The sequence below is a fragment of the Pelodiscus sinensis genome, chromosome 22, assembly GCF_052426305.1.
Source record: "Pelodiscus sinensis isolate ZL-2025 chromosome 22, ASM5242630v1, whole genome shotgun sequence".
NCBI lineage: Eukaryota > Metazoa > Chordata > Testudines > Trionychidae > Pelodiscus > Pelodiscus sinensis.
In genome coordinates, this window is record NC_143073.1 from 16,408,574 (window position 1) to 16,423,692 (window position 15,119).

General features: G+C 56.9%; 1 protein-coding gene across 1 annotated transcript in view; it reads right to left on the minus strand.

Annotated features, from left to right (window-relative positions):
* Positions 1 to 15,119, minus strand: part of ZAN (zonadhesin) — a 46,985-nt gene that overhangs the window by 26,175 nt on the left and 5,691 nt on the right. Inside the window, exons 11-27 of the mRNA XM_089772717.1 lie at positions 14,665 to 14,749; positions 13,160 to 14,398; positions 12,816 to 13,030; positions 12,555 to 12,699; positions 12,194 to 12,441; positions 11,848 to 11,996; positions 8,100 to 8,225; positions 7,548 to 7,686; positions 7,013 to 7,154; positions 6,401 to 6,597; positions 6,102 to 6,243; positions 5,737 to 5,853; positions 4,949 to 5,073; positions 993 to 1,138; positions 702 to 845; positions 370 to 465; positions 21 to 190 (exon numbers count right to left, since the gene is read on the minus strand). Of these exons, the coding sequence (XP_089628843.1) occupies positions 21 to 190; positions 370 to 465; positions 702 to 845; positions 993 to 1,138; positions 4,949 to 5,073; positions 5,737 to 5,853; positions 6,102 to 6,243; positions 6,401 to 6,597; positions 7,013 to 7,154; positions 7,548 to 7,686; positions 8,100 to 8,225; positions 11,848 to 11,996; positions 12,194 to 12,441; positions 12,555 to 12,699; positions 12,816 to 13,030; positions 13,160 to 14,398; positions 14,665 to 14,749 (3,625 nt within the window). The remainder of the gene's footprint in view (positions 1 to 20; positions 191 to 369; positions 466 to 701; positions 846 to 992; positions 1,139 to 4,948; positions 5,074 to 5,736; positions 5,854 to 6,101; positions 6,244 to 6,400; positions 6,598 to 7,012; positions 7,155 to 7,547; positions 7,687 to 8,099; positions 8,226 to 11,847; positions 11,997 to 12,193; positions 12,442 to 12,554; positions 12,700 to 12,815; positions 13,031 to 13,159; positions 14,399 to 14,664; positions 14,750 to 15,119) is intronic.

Consider the following 15,119-nt stretch of genomic DNA (forward strand, 5'->3'; position numbering starts at 1 on the left):
GTTGGGTTCTAGCTACTCACGGCAAAGTTCAGGGCCCCTCCAGGGGAACACAGTGGCACCCATGGCCTGGCAGGCAGCCGTGTAGGCCTGGAGCTGGGCACAGAGGGACTCCTGCAGCCCCTGGTACTGACACATGTCAAACAGGCAATTCTCAAAATAGGGAGTGGGGGAGATGTGTTTGTGGCAGTCCCTAGGGAGAGGCAGAGAGTCAGCACAGAGCCCCTCGCAGCACGGAACCCCCCAGCACCCCTCCCCTCCAGGCCCCCTAGTATCCTTCCAACTTAGCACAGAGCCCCTTAGCACTCCTCCCCCACAGCAAAGAACATCCCTAGTGCCCCTCCCCACAGCACAGAGACCCCCCCCCTTTACCTAAATGCCCCCTGGGGGTCTTGAAGCTTTTCACAGCTGGCCTTCATTTCGCTGTCTGGGGTGCAGACTGGCTTGTCTGAGATGTCGGGTTGGCACCTGGCAGGGGGAAATAACTTCAGCATTTATCACAGCTCCCGGAAGGGCTGGTTTCCTCCTGCCCCTCACGGCTCTCCAGTAAGGCTGTGCCCTCCCTGCCCCGGGGCTTCCTGCTAAGGTGCCAGACTCATGCAGTGGCAGGTAGTTCCACCGACATTCCCACTCTCCTGCACCTCGCCTAGCACCCAGTAGGGGGTAGCAGAGGCTGCGGCTGGATGGGAGGAGCTGGGACTCACTCAGGGTCCTCGTCGTCAGGGGTTTGCCAACTGTTCCCCAGCACATCCCCATCCGTGGCTGGCTGCCCATCTGGCTTCAGGTTGTCGTTGTTGGAGTTTCCATCATAGTTCCCGCAAAGACCACAGAGCAGCCCAGAATAGGAGCTGGAGAGGGGGTGAGATGGCAATGAAGGGACAGGGGCTGTGGGTCAGGAATGAGAGGCACTGGCAGGGCTGGGGGGGCAGGGGCTGCGGGTCAGAAGTGAGGGGCACTGGTAGAGCTGGGGGAGGGGGCCTACCAGCTATACTTACCTGGGGGCCTGGATTTCCAGGTAGTGGTTCCCATCCCAGCGCACAGCCAGCCCGAACAAAGTCTGCACAGCAACGTAGTGACCGCTGTGGGCCACAGATGTGTCCCGAGTGGGCTTGGCCGGCAGCGTCACACGTGTCCCATTGACCTGGGGGGAGATGGATGGGATTTTTCACACCCAGAGCAGGGAGCTCTCATTACCCACCCCAGATCCTGGAGCAGGGTGAAAACTGGGCAACTCCCAGCAAAGAATCTCGCTGGGAGGGGCGATATGTGGGGAGCGGGGCAGGACTGGGTGGGTTTGAGGGGATGATGTTATCTCTGATGAGACCTTACAGATCCCTGTTGCTACCACTGATCTATATTTGCAACAAACCTGATGCAAACGAGGGCAAGTGAGGTGTCGATGAAAAGCTAATGGTTTGCTGGTTCTGATCGTGTCTTTTAGACACATTGTAATACAGGAGGTTTCGGGTGGCACTGCTCAGAGGGTCAAATCAGGGTGAATTGCCTAGAGACAGGGCTACTTACAGCCCAAGAATAGGGGTCCTCTGCTATAAGGCACCTAACCAGTCACAAAGAACATTTCTGTTCCCCACACTGGTTAACAAGAAACTGTACAAGCAATTACCTCAGGCTATGGCTAGGCTACAGGGTTTTTTTGGGGATACCAGAGGTATTCCCAAAAAAACTCCACCATGTCCAGGGAACATGTCTGCTCTTCTGCTTTTTTTTTGGTGGAAGAGCAGATGCACTCTTTTGGAAGCCCTATCTTCCTCCTCCCATGAGAAAGAACGGCTCTTCCAAAAGAGAATTTTTTTTCCCCAAAATTTGGCCCAGTGTAGACGGGCCAAATTTCAGAAAAGCCTCTTTCAAAAAAATTATTGGAAAAAAGTATGCAAATTGCAGAGTACAATTTGTGTACCTTTTTCCAATAAAGCCCCGTAGTGTATACATAGCCTCAGACACTCCACTTCTCTGCTGACACCACCAGCTCTGCTCTGCACAGATGAGAGGTTATGAAAACCCATCTCACCAAATCCAAATTCCAATCCCAAATGACCAGCCACAGTCCCAGGTCAATTTATACCTCAGCTCTCACCCAAAAGAGCACACTGTGGTTTTAGAATCTAACATCTTTTAGAATCTTTTAGACTCTAAAAGAAAAAGAAAGAAATAAAGGTGAGAATTCAAGTTGTTAAAGAAATCAAATATACACACCAATTCAACTGCACAGCTCTTGTTGCGGGCTTGGAGCAGAGCTCATAGCAAATATGCTGCAAAGGTGATGAGCTGGACTGAAGAGAAATGCAGGAGTCCCCAGGCCCTCGTTCTACCCTTGCCCACGTGGCAGGAATCCCATTGCTCACCTCCCGAAATGGCGTTTGTCACGTGAGCCAGTCATTGACCATGCCTGACTCAGGCCTGAGCAGCCATCCCTCATGGGCTGGTCTGAACCTTCACAGCCAAGTTCCTCAGCTGTGGATCGGCACCACTGGATGCCCATTGCCGGCCAAGTGCTGCTAGTCGCTGACTAGCCACCCTTACACAATGGCTGGGCGACGCCTGTTGATAACTCCCAGGAGCGAACATTTGGAATGCGAGGACAGAGCCAGTTCTTAGAACTTCAAATACAAAAATGACACCTGCCCACGAGCAGCACAAACAGAATCAGCAAATCATCAGCTTTTCAGAGACACCTCACAGAGCCCACTTTGTACAAGATTTGGTGCAAACACAGAACAGTGGTGGCACCAGTGGTTTGTACGTTCATCTCACAATCCAATAATGTCACACACGTGTATCACTTTTGTACGTGAAGTTCAGAGTATTGGCTCTGTACTTGCATTTCAGATGTTTGCTTTTGGGGGACTGTAAGGAAGTGGGGCATTTGTGAAGGTTTGAAGGGGTTGCATGTGTAGGGAGCACTCAGTGTCCCCAGCTGTTATTGGTTTAATGAGGGGAGGAGGAGGGAGTTTGTTGTAACAGGGACTAGCACAGAACTGGAGACCCCCAGCTGGTGACTGGGAGACCCAGCTGGGCTGGCACAGCCAGGACTGGCCAATGGGGCCAATGGGCTGCAAGGAAAGGACCCTGGTGACCTGCCCAGCTGGTCTCAACCAGTGGGGGAGACAAAGGGTGGAGGAGAGGGGAGGTGGACAAGAGAGGACCCAGGTGACCCTGGTTACCTGGGCAGAAGACCGAGGCCAGGGGAGGGGCTGCTGGGGAGGGATTTGGGGGCTGGGCTGGAAGGAGGGGGCTGCTGGGGAGGGATTTGGGAGGCTGGGCTGGGAGGAGGGGGCTGCTGGCCTGGGCAGGGGGAGCAGGCAGAGCCCACCTGGCTGCAGGGGAGACTCAGACGAGCTGGGCTGAGGGGGGCCAGGCCTGCAGGCCTGAGAGTTCCTGTGCTGGGTTCAGTGCTCAATGAACCCTCCTGTGTGCCGCTGGCGGAGAGTCGCTCCGGTCTGAGAACAGGGCTGCACTGGCCCCCCTGCGAGTGGAGGCCCCGGGGGCCCAGAGCAAGTGGACTCCCTGAGGGGGCCCACAGCAGAGCCAGGTGCACTGGGGGCTCAAAGAGGGGCTGTCCCAGGAGGCTGAGGGGCTCAACCTCAGGAGAAAGTGTCTGTCTGTCACATCACCGAGGGTTTCCCTATGGACCGTATGGCCCAAGCGTGGGCATGACCTGTGAGTCCTTGACAGAGACAAGAGGTTTGGCCAATGTAGTGGGAAGGGACTATTCAGGCTGAGTAGGAGCACTTGATGGACAGTGGACCGGGGGAGGTGCAAATCCACAGTGGGTGAGCTTTTCTGTGTTTGCCTGCAAAGAACAGGCAGGTGCTTTGCCCATGTGTCTCCAGACTCAATCTTGTCACTGTAATTTTCCACAGAAAGGGCCACGGGAGTCCTTCCGCATGGCTGAAGCTATAAAAGGCCGTGGGAACTCCTCCAGCTGACCTCCTCCTTTCTCCGTCTCTAGGGTCACACCAATGGGCACATCCTAACCAAGGGACTTTCCAGTGATTTGGAAGTGACCAGAGACATGACTTGAACCAGCAGTTTTATTCCATTGCTGCTGCCAGCCAAAGCCAAGGAATTCTGTCCCGGGTGGGAGAGCTATGGCCTGCAGGCCAGATCTGGCCCCTGGCATACATGCATGCAGCCCATGGGCCAGATCCGGCCCCCGGCTTACTTGGAGTTGGCCCATGGCAAAGCTCAGGGTTTTCCCTGGCAGCAGGGTGAACCAGTGCTCATGCTGGGGGAAGCCCTGAGCTTGTTGGGGACCAGGTCAGTGAATTCTGGTTTTTTGCTTCTCACTTGTGTATGGCCCCGACTGATTTTTCTGTGGGTCAGTGACCTCCGACCCCAAAAAGGTTCCCCACCCCTGCACCGTTTGACGTGCACCTCTATTTCTCTTTTACGAATAAAGCCTTGGATGTTAGATTCCAAAGGATCGGGCAGCATGATTCTTGGATGAGAGCTAAGGTATAAATTGACCCAGGATGTGACTGATTCTTTGGGGTCAGAAGAAGCTTTTGATTTGGTGAGATGGATTTTCATATCCTCATGTCTGTACAAGGAGTGGTGCTAGTGGTGGCCCAGGAGAACCGGAGTCTCTAAGGAAATTGCTTGTGTAATTTCTTGCTGGCCAGCTGGCTGAGAAGTTCTCATTTGAGAAAGGAGCCCCAGTTTGAGGTGGTAAGTGGCCCAGTTTCTAAGCACTTCGTACTGAAATTGTGCTGATACTCTCAGTACTGATACTCTCAGAAGTGTCCCACCAGAGCCAACCCTGTTACTAGGGGCAGGAAGGGTCAGTGGGTGGGTAGCTGGGGGTGTGGATGGGTGAATGAAGGGAAGGAGGCAGGAAGAGAGGAGGGTATGGGCGGCTGGGAGGCTGGGGGCCAGGAAGGAAGGAAGGGGGGTGAGTAGCTGGTGGGCTGCGGGCTGGTGCTGGTCTCACCAGGACGCGCTGCCCCTTGAGCAGGGTGAGGCTGGTTCCCGGCAGGCTGATGTAGACCTTGCGCAGGTAGGAGATGCCCCGGCGTCCCCGGGCCTCATTCTTGCCCTCCACGCTGAACCAGGGCCCTGGGGGGAGAATAGAGTGAGAGGGGCATCGCTGGCAGAGCTGGCATCTCAGGGCACCCCCTGCATGCTGGGCAAAAGGCTGGTCTTGTAGCAGCCTGGGTTTGGTTCTGAAAACGGTGGCACGTCCCACACGCAGTTCTCACACTTCCCCAGCATTTCCCTGTTGTCTGTGCCCCGCTAATTAATGAACCTGGCAAACGAGGCTGGGGACTTGTTGGCTGGGAGAAGACACTATCTATATGGATCCGATGCTGGGTCCCAGGGCTCTGGCCCGTCTGGGGCCACATGTGACATGAAGCCCCCCAGAGCCAAGTAAGGGGCCCTGTTGAACAGGTTTTTGGGAGACTGGCTGTGTATCCCACTACAGCCACCTGCAGGGATTATGGACTGTCTGTAAGCTTCACCACTCGACTCACATTGCCTTTTCCTGGCTAACAACCTGCTGGGAGAATCAGCCGCCAGCAGGGCTTTGGCACAAGACCTGGTTCCCCCACTGATCTGGCCCGGATTCTTGGGAAGGTGGGAGCAGCTGGATGGATTTAGGGTCTAAATGCCGGGGGCAGGCAAGTGATCCAGGGGTTTATAACTGGGGTTGTCTGGGTGAAAGTGGGACCAGGCGCCCACCACCTACATCTGTTTCCCACACCCCATCCGGGCCCATACCTGTGTAGTTCCCGCAGGGCCGGGCCAGAGTGTATGTGCAGGTGCCCATGAAGTCGAACCGGTGTCTGTCAAAGGTTTGGTAGTGAGGGTCCCCAGAGACGTAGCAGGGGGCGCTGGCTGCAGGAGAAGAGAACAGAGGGGTTGGTCATGGGTGGAAGGAGGGCTGGGGGGCTGGCAAGGAATATGGGGGCTCTGAGATTCTAGGGGAAGCAGTGGGGGGTAGGGTCCCCAATCTGCTCCTGGCTCTGACCATGAACCGCCCCCAAGTTCTGGGTTTAACTCATTGGGAGTAGGAGGCAGCAGTGGGTATGTGGGGGAGGGGAAATGTGGGTAAGGGATGACTTGGAGGGGGGAAGGGATGTTACCTGTGGGGTGGCAGCCATACTGGCCATTGTGGAGGCCACAGGTCTCTGTGAGGTGGCACTGCCAGGCCTGACATTGAGTCCGGTTTCCCCCTTCGCAGCGACACCGCGACCCACAGCCCAGACTAAAAAACTCCTCGCCTGGCTGTGGGGGGAGAGAGAAGGGGTGAGTAGTCAGACATCCCCCCAAGATCCCATCCAGAGCTGCTTCCCCACCCCTGCCAGAGCCTCTCCCCCACCCACCACCCCACTCCACCACCGGTGACTTCTGAGTCCCTCCCTGCCTCTGAGCACCCCCTTACCTGGTAGTACCTGCCCCTGTAGCTGCAGCCACAGCCCCGCTGGGGGACACAGCTGCCTCCGCTGAGAAGAAAGCCTGGATCACACTGACACCCCTCCAGGCAGGGCCCCTGGCAGCCCATCACCCCAGCCTCGGGGCAGACAGCGGGGCAGGCTGGCCCGCAGGCTTCATAATGGCTGTTGGGAGGGCAGAGCAGGGCTGATAGGGAAGGGAGAAGAGGAGTAAATGCATCACACCTAATGCCCAGTAAATGCTGAGCCCCCATCCCTGGCCTACCCTCTCCCCTGATCCCTGCCCCATGGCTCCCCACGGCCTAGACTCTTTCCCTACCTCACAGTGCCCCCCGGCCAAGCCCTTCCCCCAGCCCCTGCCCCAGGGCACTTCTGGCCTAGCCTGTCCCCTGTCTCCTGATCCACAGCACGCCTGGGCTTAGCCCCTCTGCCCCATGGAACTGTTTGGCCTATCCCCAAACCCAACCTCACAGCGCCCCGTACTGGGCACCCGTGCCCAATAGCATCCCATGACCTAGCCCCCCTGCCTCATGGTGCTGCCTGGACTAGCTCTTCCCCTCTGCTGAGCCCTGCCATCCCCCCTCCTGCCCCGCCCCACTCACGGCAGAACGTTTGGTTGCGCCAGGTGCCCAGGGTGAGGTTTCGATCCTGGCACTGGGCCCCATAGTTGCCCAGAGCGGCACAGAGCTGGCGCCGGTCACCCTCACCCGCACACAAGTCGAACACACAGTCCCGGAAGAAGGTCTGGTTGGGAGAGGATGGGGTCATGGGAAGGTCCTGGCAATGGGGGATCCCATGGACCCATCCACAACCCTGCATCCCAGGAAGCCAGGGCAGGGTGTGCGGGGCACTGCAGGCCCCCCATGCCAGCCCCCCATGAACCCTGGACTCCTTGGTGAGGCCCTAAAACCCCCACAACCCCACAATCCCCTCGGCCCCCTCCCCACCCGTGATCCCCCAATCCCCTGCCACACTCCCATAACCATCCCAATCACCTCTAGCCCCCTCCCCATGATCCCTCATGGCCTCTGAATCCTCAATTCCACTAACTCTCCACCTCCACACTCCCTGGATCCCCCAATTCCCCCAGTCCCCCTAACCCATGGCCTCCACCCTAGACCCCCACGCCCCACTCACCATGGGGCTGAGAAGACTGTGGCAGGGGGAGAAGGGCCCATTGGGGGCCAGCAGAATCCCACAGGCCCTGGGTCCCTCGTACTCCAGCTGTGCCTCCGCCGGGCATGGAGGCGTAACAGAAGGGCTGGATGAGGTGCAGCTGCGGTGGGGCGGGGAGCAGAGAGGTGAGGCAGGCAGAAAGAGGGTTTTCCAGGGCTCAGGGCCACTGGGAGTCTGTGGAGTGCACTCTGTTGGAGGGGATGGGGGTGTATGGAGTGGTTGGGGGTGTGAAGGTGGCCTGAAGGAGGTGTAGGAGGCTTGGGGAGGCCCTCTGGGCTGTGTGAGGCGTGGAGGTTTTAGGAGGTTTTAGGAGGGCTGTAGGGGCAAGGGAGATCTGGAGGGCTGTTGGGGGTGTAAGAAGATTTGGGGGACACTATAGGGCATGTGCAGTGTATGGGTTGGGAGCTGTCATGGGGCAGTAGGAGACATGCAGGGTTGGGAGGTGGCAGGGAAGCCAGAGGGGAATGGAAGGTTTGGCAGAGCCATAGTCGGGCGCAAGGGGGTGTCACTCACTTGCCAACACTCCAGCTGTCCCCAAAGTCCCCAGCTGAGCTGACTGCATCCCCCATCGGAGTCTGGAAGTCATTGTTAGGGTCCCCATCATAGTCACCGCAGAGTCCACACAGCGAGCTCCAGTACCTGGGGGGTGCAGGGGCATCAGACGGGGACAGAGACAGAACTCCCTGTAAAACCCCCTCAACTCCCTACTTCTCCCCTGCCCAGAGCCATGCCCATCTAGTTCCTCCCAACTCCCTGTGATGAAGTGGGGATTGTGGGGATTTTATTCTCTTTGGGTACGTCTACACTACAGCGCTAGTTCGAACTAACGCATCTAGAACTAAAAACTAGTTCAAATTAGCGTTTTGCTAGTTCGAACTAGCAAGTCCACATTGAGTGGACTCTGAACAGGGCTTAAGGATGGCCGGAAGCAGTGCCGGCAGGGCATAAGAGGAGGACTTAGAGCGTGGAGATGCTGTCTCAGGCTAGCCGAGGGCTGCGCTTAAAGGGTCCCGACCCCCACCCCGGACAGACAGTTCTAAGGGGTGCCCCGCTTGCAAAGAAGTTCTGGCTTAGAGTGCCCTGAGTGCCCACACTGGGCACATCACACCACTCGGCCATCAGCCCAGCTGCACTTGCCGCAGGCTGCCATCTGGGGAGAGGGAGTAATTGGGGGGCTGCAGGAGAGCTTCCACCCCCAGAAGCCCGCAGAGCCAGCCCAGTCCTCCCCATCGGGGGCTCGTACCCCATTCCTCCCTCACCTCCTTCCACTTACCCTTCCCTAGCCCCCCTTCTTATTGATGTACAAAATAAAGATAACGTTTCTTCCAACATTGACTCTGTCTTTATTGAAAAAAACTGGGGGAGACTGGGAAAAGGAGGTGGGAGAGGGGAAGAGAAAGGCTGGGAGAGGGGAGGGCAACTAACATGATCAGGGGTTGGGAACAGGTCCCAGATGAAGAAAGGCTACAGAGACTGGGACTGTTCAGCTTAGAAAAGAGGAGACGGAGGGGGGACAGGATAGAGGTCTCTAAAAGCAGGGGTTGGGTGGAGAGGGTGCATTCAGAAAAGTTCTTCCTGAGTTCCCATAAAGAAGGACTAGAGGACACCAAAGGAAAGGAATGGGTATCAGGCTTGAAACTAGTAAGAGAAAGTTGTTGTTCTTGACAAAGCAAATAGTTAACCTGTGGAACTCCTTGCTGCAGGAGGCTGTGAAGGCTACAACTAGAACAGAGTTTAAAGGGAAGTGAGATCAAGTCATGGAGGTTGGGTCCATGGAGTCCTATTAGCCAGAGGGTAGGAGTGGTGTCCCTGCCCAAAGTTTGTGGAAGGCTGGAGAGGGATGGCACGAGACAAATGGCTTGGTCACTGTCTTCGGTCCATCCCCTCCAGGGTCCCTAGGGTTGGCCGCTGTCGGCAGACAGGCTACTGGGCTAGATGGACCTTTGGTCTGACCCAGGACGGCCATAGTAAGCTCAGGGTCGGGGGTCTCAGTGGACCCCCTTGATTTTCATGCACACCTGCTCCTGGGTGGCCAGGCTGGCAGCTCTCCTGCCCTAGATGGCCACTTTCCTGTGCCTAGTGCGGAGATCGTGGACGAGGTCCACGATCTCCGCACTAGCCCAGGAAGGTGCCCGCCTCTTGCGGTCCAGGGCAAGCTCCCGGGAGCCGCCAGCCTGGTCCCGGCAAGAGGGGGTGGGCTGGGGGGCATCAGGTGGGTGGCTCTGTGCCGTGCCAGGTGCAGGGTCTGTTAGCTGGGTGCTGGCTGGCTTGCACCTGGCACGGGCACCGTAGCCAGCCCGTGCCCCTTTAAGGGGTCCGGGGCCGGGAGGGGGGCATAGAGTTTCCCTGGTGTTGGCCAGAGTGGCCACCAGGGAAACCTGGGGAGGGCTAGCCTCCCACTAGTTCGAACTAAAGGGCTACACAGCCCTTAGTTCGAACTAGCTAGTTCGAACTAGGCGTTAGTCCTCGTAAAATGAGGTTTACCTAGTTCGAACTAAGCACTCCGCTAGTTCGATTAAAATTCGAACTAGCGGAGCGCTAGTGTAGCACCTATTAAAGTTAGTTCGAACTAACCTGTAGTAACCTCAGTTTCCCTGAGCATTGCACCAATACTAGATGGTGAGGGGGATTTTGGTGTGACAGCCTCCAGCACATACACAATGGCTGATGCCCTTCATAACCTGAGCCCAGGAGAGGGTACAGCCAAGTGATAACTCCCCACCCTCCCCAAGTAGGACAAAGTCTGGAGGAGAAACTTGGCTGGGTTAAGGAAGTATGGCTTGGATAAATGGACTGTAAAGTGGATAGAAAGTTGGCTAGATTGTTGGGCCCAACGGGAGGTGATCAACGGCTCAATGTCTGGCTGGCAGTTGGTATCAAGTGGGGTACCAAAGGGTCGGGGCTGGTTTTGTTCAACATCTTTAGTAATGTCCTGGATGCGGGGATGGATTGCACCTTCAGCAAGTTTGTGGATGACACTAAGCTAGGGGGAGAGGTAGATAGGCTGGAGGACAGGGAAAGGGTCCAGAATGACCTAGACGAAGTGGAGGATTGGGCCAAAAGAAATCTGATGAGATTCAACAAGGACAAGTGCAGAGTCACGGAAGAATCCCAAACATTGTTACAGGCTGGGGTCCAACTGGCTCAGCAGCAGTTTGACAGAAAATGACCTGGGGGTTACAGTGGATGAGAAGCTGGATAAGAGTCACCAGTGCGCCCTTGTAGCGAAGAAGGCTAACGGCATATTAGCGTGCATTTGTAGGAGCATTGCCAGCAAATCTAGGGATGTGTTTATTCCCCTTTATTTGGCTCTGGTGAGGCCACAACTGGAGTACTGTGTCCAGTTCTGGGCCCCCCATTACAGAAGGGATGTGGCTGCACTGGAGAAAGTCCAGTGGAAGGCAATCAAAATGATAAGGGTATTGGAGCACATGACTTATGAGGAGAGATTGAGGGATTTGGGTTTGTTTAGTCTGCAGAAGAGAAAAGTGAGGAGCGATTTGAGAGCAGCCGCCAACTATCTGAAGGGGGTTTCAAAGATGGATGGCAAAACGAGGAGCAATGGTCTCAAGTCTAGGGAGATCTAGATTGGCTATTAGGAAAAGCTCTTTCCCTAGGAGGGTGGTGAAGCACTGGGATGGGGTCCCTAGGGAGGGAGTGAAATCTCCATCCCTAGAGGTTTTTAAGTCTGACTTGACAAAGCTCTGGCTGGGATGATTGAGTTGGGATTGGTCCTGCTTTGGGCAGAGGGTTGGACTCGACCTCCTGAGGTCTCCTCCAACCCTATGAGTCTATGATTCCATGAATGCTGGGACCAAGAGCTGGGAGTGGGTCTTACTGGTTTGGGGTGCAAGGAGGAGATCAGGGGCCCTTGGCTCTGGGCCTCCCTCTTCCCAGATGGATGGTGCTGGCTGCTTCTGGTTTCTGTGCTGACAAGTCTGTTCTACACTGTCCCTGTCAACTAATAAACCATTTGTTCTACCTACCAGCTGTCGGTGAATGGGGTGCAGGGCCGGTGACTCCACTTCTTGGTAAGTCCCCTCAATCTCTGCTGACCCCCAGCCCTTTCCTTCACCCTTCCTGCCCCCTTCCCCCAACTTGTACCATCCCCTCCCCAACTCCTGGACTGTCTCTTGTTCCTGCTAACCCCTTCCATGACCCCCCACCAACTCCCCTGGCTCCCTGAACCCTATGACCCCAGCCCTCCATATTGCATCCCCTCTCACCCCCACTCCCTCCTTTCACCCTTTGCTGGACTCACTGGCTGCTGACCCGGACCTCAGCATAGTGGTTCCCGTCATACCGCACCACCATCCCAAAATCCGTCCGCACCTCAGCAAAGGTCCCAGACAGATAGACAGACACACCAGGGGTAGGAGCAGCTGGGAGGGTCACCTGAGAGCCATTCACCTATAAAAACCAGCAGTTTAGGGTTGTATAATCTGGGGTTAGACAGGGATCCCCATCTGGTGCTGGGATGCACCCACCTCTGGGGTGAGGTGGCTCCTTGCAGCCCCTAGTGCTGCCCTAGGGCCACCCCAGACCGGCAGGAGAGAGCACCCCCTGCTGAGCTCCCACCCCGCTCCTTGACCCACAGTGCCCCCTACCTGCACCACGTGGTTCTTTAGCAGGGCGATGGTGGTGCCTGGCAGCTCCACGGACAGAGCCCGGACATAGGCCACAGAGTTCTGGCCGAAGCGGTTCTCGTTCTCAGCATAGATGGCAAAAGGGGCCAAGGCCAGGCTGGCATTGCAGGGCCGGGCCAGGACGTAGGTGCAGGTCCCCTGGAAATCAAACTTCCTCTTGTCGAAGGTGGTGTAGTGAGGGTCGCCTGACGCCACGCAGGCTGCCGAGTCTGGGGGCAGAGAGGGCAGCCAAAGCTAAGCACTAGGTCCTGTGTCCTTCCCAGAGCCGGGGAGAGACCTCAGGAGTCCTGCTCCCTCAGTATGGAGTCCTGCCAGCACCCACCTATTGGGAAGCAGCCCTGAACTCCATCCCTATGGCTGGCGCAATACTGGCTGGGTCCACAGCTGGCATTAGAGCAGTGGGTTTCGTTGTTAGAGAGACACTGGCAGATCTCCAGGCAGTCTTCAGAGTAGATTATCTCACCAGGCTAGGGACAGACACAGGTGAGAGAACTCAGGAGTCCTGGTTCCCAGCCCCCTGCTGTAACCACCAGCCCCCACTCCCCTCCCAGGTCCGGGCAGAGAACCTAGGAGTCTGACTGACCTGGTAGTAGGTGTGGTTGTGGAAGCAGCCACAGTCGGCGTGGGGGACACAGTGCTCCCCACTCAGCAGATGGCCCGGGTTACACTGGCAGCCTGGCTGGCAGGGCAGGCTGCAGCTGGGGTGGGAGTCATTGCAGCGTGGGGGGCAAGCTGGGCCGCAGGCCTCATAGTGGGCGTTGGGGGGGCATGGGTTGGGGGTGCCTGCAGGGAGAGAGTCTGGTCACACCATGGCCCTGAGACAGTTGGGGTTGGTCTGTCCGCACTGAGCCTCCTGCCCGCAGGGATTATGGGACACTGGGAGGCAGGACGCAGCCAACCACCCTCTGCCTCCATGGGGCCACCCACCTGGCAGAGTCGAGGGGATCACAGAGGGGGCTGGAGACCCAGAAGTGGGGGCAGTGGCGGTTGCTATAGTGATGATTGTCGGGCTGCTGGGGCTGTTGCTGTTTACTTGAGTGGTAGTTGCCTGGGTGCTGCTGGAAGCAGTGCCAGTTACTATGGGGATGATTGCTGTGGTGCCGCTGAGGGTGGTGCCTGTTGCTATGGTAGTGGTTGCCATAGTGCTGCTGGTGGCAGTTCCAATTGCTATGGTGGTGGTGGCTGTGGTACTGCTGGGGGTAATGCTGGTTGCTAAGGGGCTGGTTGTCATGGTGCCACTGGGGACAGTGCTGTTTGCTATGGGGATGGTTGTTGTGCTGCTGGTTTCTATGAGACTGGTTGTTGCAGTGCTGCTGGGGATGGTGCCAGTTGCTATGGGGATGGTTGTCATGGTGCCACTGGGGACAGTGCTGGTTGCCATGGTGGCGTTTGCTGTGGTCCCACTGGAGGTGGTGCCAGTTACTATGGTAGTTGTTGCTGTGGTGTCACTGGGAGTGGTGCCAGTTGCTACAGAGCTGCTTTTCATGGTGCCAGTTGTGGTGGTGCCAGTTGCAACGAGGGTGCAACTTGTGGTGCTGCTGTGGGTGGTGCTGTTTGCCATAGGATTGGCTGTTGTGGTTTCACTGGAGGCAGTGCCAGTTTCATTAGGGCTGGTTGCCATAGTGCCACTGGGGGCAGTGCCAGTTGCTATAGTGGCATTTGCTGTGGTCCCACTGGGGACGGTGCTGGTTACGATGCTGCTGGTTGTCATGGTGCCACTGGGGGCAGTGCCAGTTGCTATGGTAGTTGTTGCCGTGGTGTCACTGGAGGTGGTGGTGGTTGCTAAGGAGCTGCTTGCCATGGTGCTGATGATGGTGGTCTCAGTTGCATTGGGGGAGCTTGTAGTGGTGCCACTGGGGTCAGTGTTGTTTGCTATAGGACTGATTACTGTGGTTCCACTGAGGGCAGTGCCAGTTGCTAGTGTGGCGGTTTCTGTGGTGTTACCGGGGGTGGTGCTGGCTGCTCGGGTGGTTGTTCCTGTGGTGTCCCCTGGGGCAGTGCCAGTTGTTATGGTGGCATTTGTTGTGGCCCCACTGGCGGCAGTAGTGGTTGCTATGGTGCTGATTGTCATGATGCCACTGGAGGTAGTGCTGGTTGCTATTGTGCCAGTTGCTGGCGTACAGCTGGGGCAGATAGTGGAGCTGGGAGCTATCGTGGCTGGTGCCTCTGGGGTGGGGGGACAAGACAGAGACACATGTGAGTAGAAGGGACACACTTGGCTCTCCCTGACATGGGTGCCATGCTACATGCCTTGCACACCCTCCTTGCATGCTTAACACACACCCTGCACACACCTTGCACACATCCGCGCACATGCCCTGCACAAGCCCTGCACATGACAACCCTCTGTTACTTCCCCTGCCCCCAGTCGGCTTGCCCACCCCTTCCCATGGACACAGCCTTCCCAGCCCAACCAACCCAGTGCCTCTCACCAGGGCAGGGACCCCTCCGCACCGATAGGTTGTCCAAGGCCACATCGAGGTAGGGGAGGTTGCCCCGCACCACTTCAAAAATGATCTAATTCAACAGAACAGAGTTAGGGGTCTGCCAGCCTACTCACCTCTCCTGCCTCTCTCCCATCTATCCCAGCCTTCCACCTGCCCTGAGATCAGCCCATAGGGCACATCTACTCCGGCCTCCCGCCTGCCCCAAGATCATTCCTGGTGGGCCCATCTACCCCAGCTTCCTGCCTGTCTTGAAATCAGTCCTAATGGGCCCATATACCCTAGCCTTCCATTTGCCCTGAGCATAATCCCTAAGGTCTATCTACTCTGGCCTCCCGCCTGTCCTGAGCTCAGTCCCCTGAGCCCATCTACCCCAGCCTCCTGCCTTTTCTGAGCTCAGTCTCCTGGCACTGTCCACCCCAGCAGCAGGGAGTTCCAGGGAT